The sequence below is a fragment of the Penaeus vannamei genome, chromosome 11, assembly GCF_042767895.1.
Source record: "Penaeus vannamei isolate JL-2024 chromosome 11, ASM4276789v1, whole genome shotgun sequence".
Classification (NCBI taxonomy): Eukaryota; Metazoa; Arthropoda; class Malacostraca; order Decapoda; family Penaeidae; genus Penaeus; species Penaeus vannamei.
In genome coordinates, this window is record NC_091559.1 from 45,865,343 (window position 1) to 45,870,176 (window position 4,834).

At 36.4% G+C, this 4,834-nt stretch overlaps 1 protein-coding gene across 1 annotated transcript in view; it reads right to left on the reverse strand.

Moving 5' to 3' along the window:
* Positions 1–851: 851 nt before the first annotated feature.
* The window catches only part of LOC113827401 (general transcription and DNA repair factor IIH helicase/translocase subunit XPB), a 5,749-nt gene continuing 1,766 nt past the window's right edge, over positions 852–4,834 (reverse strand). The window contains exons 2-3 of the mRNA XM_027380283.2: positions 3,748–3,883; positions 852–3,575 (exon numbers count right to left, since the gene is read on the reverse strand). Of these exons, the coding sequence (XP_027236084.1) occupies positions 1,329–3,575; positions 3,748–3,873 (2,373 nt within the window). The 5' untranslated portion in view covers positions 3,874–3,883 and the 3' untranslated portion in view covers positions 852–1,328. The remainder of the gene's footprint in view (positions 3,576–3,747; positions 3,884–4,834) is intronic.

A 4,834-nucleotide genomic window follows, 5' to 3' on the forward strand; every position in this document is an offset into this window, starting at 1 on the left:
AGGTTATTTGCAGTATATATGAAATACAGCAATATGGTGAGGGTTGGGGGTGAATCCCCCAGGTAAGAGAAAATTATACAGCTGTATGAAAAAGTAGTGTGGGAAAAGATTTAAATGAGTTAACAATTAAGACAAAATATATTAGATGTTATAAGCTGTAGTGCACTGTAGGTTAGTATGATAGTGAAAAGGGTAAAGAAAGACTAGCCATTCAGGACGGATGCAAAGCCACCCTTTCATCCTTTCAGCATGGCTCTCACACTTTAGGATGTGGACAGAAGGGGATGAAGAAGAGAAGGAAAAGAGGTGGAGAAGAAAAGACCATGCAGAATTAGTTGAGGCAAGGTCTGGAGTCCCAAGTCGGGGTGATCCCCTACATTGAGCCCAAGGCTTCATCTCCTAAGCCCCGCCATGACAAAAACAGTGATGGGATTAGGGGGGTTCGAGAATGTACATAAAATATGGATATGGCGTCATTAATATTCTCACTCTCTCACTCTCACTTTTCCTTGAAAATGCGGGAAAACCTTTTTTTTACTAATGCTATCAATATTGAAATTGTTTTACTTTTGTTATACACATTATAATTACTGTATTGTTACTAACATTACTAACAGCAGTATTATATATTAGAAAATATAAAAAATCAAGGAAAATGGTAAACAGGTGAGACAGGTAGTTCGCGTAGCTGGCTCATTGGTGACAGTACTTGTGGAGCGATCTATATGTAAAACAATTATTAAATTCAATACAATGGGCAATGCCATGTACATACATGCCATGCCCAGCAGCTTAGGGTTTATAAAAATAAAATATAGTGAGCAACAAAATAGGGAAGATAAATACAAATATGTATTTTTTTTTTTTTATTTATATGCAAACATAGAATACAAAAAGAACTATATATCCGTTTTTTAACCATTATTTGGTTAATCACCATTACTACAATCAGAATATGGAAACCATCACAGATTATTACAGTATTTTTAGTAATATTTTCCTATTTTACAATGTATAAATCAGTATTGTTCAAATGAAATATGCTTATCACTGAAACTTAATAAGACAGGACAAATTGAATGAAAAAGTACATATATTTCATAAATAATCTAACTTCTGACAAAATACGGTAAATTTGTATATCACAGAGATATCAACCCTTGATGTTAGACACCAAATTTTATCTTCCAGTTACCATATACTACATAAGGTACTTGAGAAAAAGGCTCACATTATGAAAGGGAAAAATTGAGTGATGCCATGATGTCATTGAAAAAATGAAAATAGAAAATTATTAAGAAATTTATTCATTATTTTCTTCCTACAAACTAGGACCTGTATTTCTTGAAGAGGAAATGCTGGTGGTCCTTCTTGGAACCTTTCCTCCTTTCACCATAGATCTGGTCATCTGCACCTGACATCGAACCCATGTTTCCGGCTCGACGCATTGAACCACCTCCAGCACGGTCCCCTCCCAAACCCTCCTCATACATATCAGATTCTGAGGCGGCAAGGATCTGCTCAAGCAATGCCACTTTTTCCTCTCTGCTGTTGTAATGCAACTGTGCCTCTTCCATTCCTACCATCTGTGCAGGAGTGACCACCTGATAAGCATAACCCTGATTGATAAGGAAACTCTGCCTCTTGCGTGAGTATCCCATCTCCCTTGTGTCTTGAGAAAGCAATGCATAGAAGAAGGCATTGTAAACCTCAGCTATGGCACCCTTTTTAGCTCTCAAGATACGGCCTAACCTCTGTGCCTCCTGTCGCCTAGATCCTCCCTGCGATGAAATCTCAATCAAGACATTTGCTTCAGGAATGTCAAAGGAAGTATCTGCCACTCGACTGAAGAATATAGTGTTGACTTTGGGGTTTAATTTGAAATTCTGAATAATGGCCATACGTTCCTTCTGACCTGTCTTACCACAGATGTAAGGTTTTCCCATAGTTTTAGCATAATGAATCAGTGCAAATACCTCATCAATAAACACTATAATCTTGTCATTTCGGTTCTCATGGTATTTGATAAGAAATTCACAAGTTCTAAATTTGTTGGGGTTCATTGCACAAAGTAGCCTGATTTTCTGGTCAGATACTTTTCCTGTTAAATACTCTCTATAAAACTCTGGTGTCATGGGGCACCACACTTCTGCACACTGGACCCTTGCAATGAATCCTTCCTTCTGCAACTCAAGCCAATTGGCTTCATACAACTTTGGCCCAATAAGGAAGTTCAGGTCAGCAATTTTGTCATCTTCTCGGACCAAAGTGGCAGTTAGGCCAAGCTTACAGTGGGATTGGACTATGGTAAGGACTCTTCTGAACATTTTTGCAGGAATAGTATGTACTTCATCTAAAACCATAATACCCCATTCCTGTTCCTTCAGCCAATTCATTGTTTGTTCTGCTTCATACGCTCGTTTCTGGTTGTGGGATATCATAGCATAAGTGGTAATCAGAATACCTGCATTGAAAGGTTTGTCTTTGGCATCAGAGGTGAATCTACAAATCATATCATCAGTTGCAGTTGACCACATTTTGAACTGCTGTTTCCACTGTTCAACAGACACTCCTGAGTTACAAAGTACTAAAGCCTTTTTATTCACTGTGCAACATGCTGTAACACCTACTAAACTTTTACCTGCACCACAAGGGAGCACAATGATACCTGATCTTGCTCTTCCATTACCAAACATTTTTCTCAGACTCTTTTCTTGATATGGCCTTAAGACAGCTGAAGGTTTGAGATCAATTTTAATATCTTCATTGACAGTATCATTCTTAAAGTCATACTCTGCCAAAAGTGGGTAATCAAGCCCAATGCAAGTTTTCTGTAGGGTCTCAATTTTATCTTGGTTGACTTCAAATGACAAAGTTTTTAGATTTTTATCCTCTTCTTCTTCTTCATCTGCCTTCTCAAATTTATCATAAAAGTCAGTGATATCCTCAGGGACTGCTTCCCCTTCCTTCACTTCTCCATTAGTTCCTTCTTCTGGGTTACTGTTGGGCTTGGATATATCTGTCCCACCAGCCATTTGTGCTTGATGACTTGTGAACATAATGGCCTGTGACTTTTGACGTTCTGAACTTGTGACTCCTTCATTTGGCCTCAGCATACAATCATAAATGACTGGATGTTTAATGAGTTTCTGGATAACATCAGGGAAATCACTCTCCACATAATATCTATTCTTTTTCAAAACAAGTTTAACTTTACCATAGGAGAGAGTACAACTCTGAATAAACTCACAAATGCCTGGAGGAAGTGTGGTTTTGCAAAGTCTTTTCAGGTATTCTATGATGTCGTGAGTTTGAAGACCAACACTGACAGCTGCATACAGAGAGTATGCTGTCAATTTGTATTCATGAATGTGCTCTGGTCTGCATACAGGCTCTGAGATGGTAATCAGGAAGTCCTTAGCATGTTTGTACACAGGTGAGAAAGATTCCAAGAAGATGTGGCCATTGCTGGCTACCCAAAGAGGTCGAGTCTCGTGGTCATCTCGAAGCTCTACCTCCTTGCGGTAATCAAAGGCACCATACTGGTCCTTTGGCGTGGTTTGTTGTCCCCGTTCCTGTCAAGAAAATATGTCCTGATTATTCAAAAGTTGCCTCTTTCATTATCACTTTTCACAATGATATGATTTCAAAACCAAGCATTCTTATTCTGCCAATATCAATATTACCTTAATTCAAAAATATCTAAAAAGTCAAATACTTGTTCAGAAATTCAAGTAACAGCAATACCTCAACATTCTGCTTGGATGCTTGTGGGACGCCCTCCAATTCATTAGATTCTTCATCATCAGAAAAACCTTCATCACGTCGTGGCCGCTTGGTCCCTTTGTCGTGGAACTTGTGTTTCTTGGGCATTCTGCCTGATCTGAAACATCATATACATATATATTAGAGATGGAATACAAATGATCCTTGTTGTTTTGTAACATATAATGATATCTAACATAACATAATTTGGCCAACTTATGAAACTAATTCATAAATCAAAATCAACACTTTTACACCAGATCTAAAGACAGCTAATACTCAACCACCATGTGACCAAGAAAATTTCAATTTATGAAGAGTGAGTACCTTACACAATGAAAAGCTAGAAAAGATATACAAATTTTCAAAAACTAAATATAGAAAATGAAGCCTATGTAACTAGTGTTAAAGCTCCATGTTCTATCAAAGGTGAAAAAGCAGGAGCCTGTTTGAAAAAAATAACAAGCAGCAGACCTATAAGCATCATGTATTCTATATCACTGTGAGGCAGTCATTCAAAAAATTCCTAATCCACAAAGTTTGCTCAAACTTTCATCACACTTACACACACACAGACACACACACACAAATAAATAAATAAATAAATAAATAAATAAATAAATAAATAATAATAATAATAATAATAGTAATATAATTAATAATCTATTTTAAAAAATGGAATTTTTGAGGCAGAAGCCCTACAACTATAGTACTTCCACAAAGACAAAAATCCTCCATCACAAAGGTTCAGGCAAGACAGAACTTGGATTGGCTTATTTCTAAATAAATGTGGGCTTTACTTGAGTTTTCGTAGTTTATTTCTTTATTCCTAAAATGCAATTCCATGTTTTTAAAGGCAAAAACATTATTTCTTTTTGCCTATCTCATAATATACAAATAAACATTTAGTCTATTTAATATCAATTCAAATGAACTCTACTTTTTTAAATTGCATGCCTCACTAGTGGTATAATAAAAACAATAATGATGATGTGATGATGTGGTGGTGATGGTGATGATGATGATGATAATGTGATGATGATAATTACAATAATAATAATATAATATA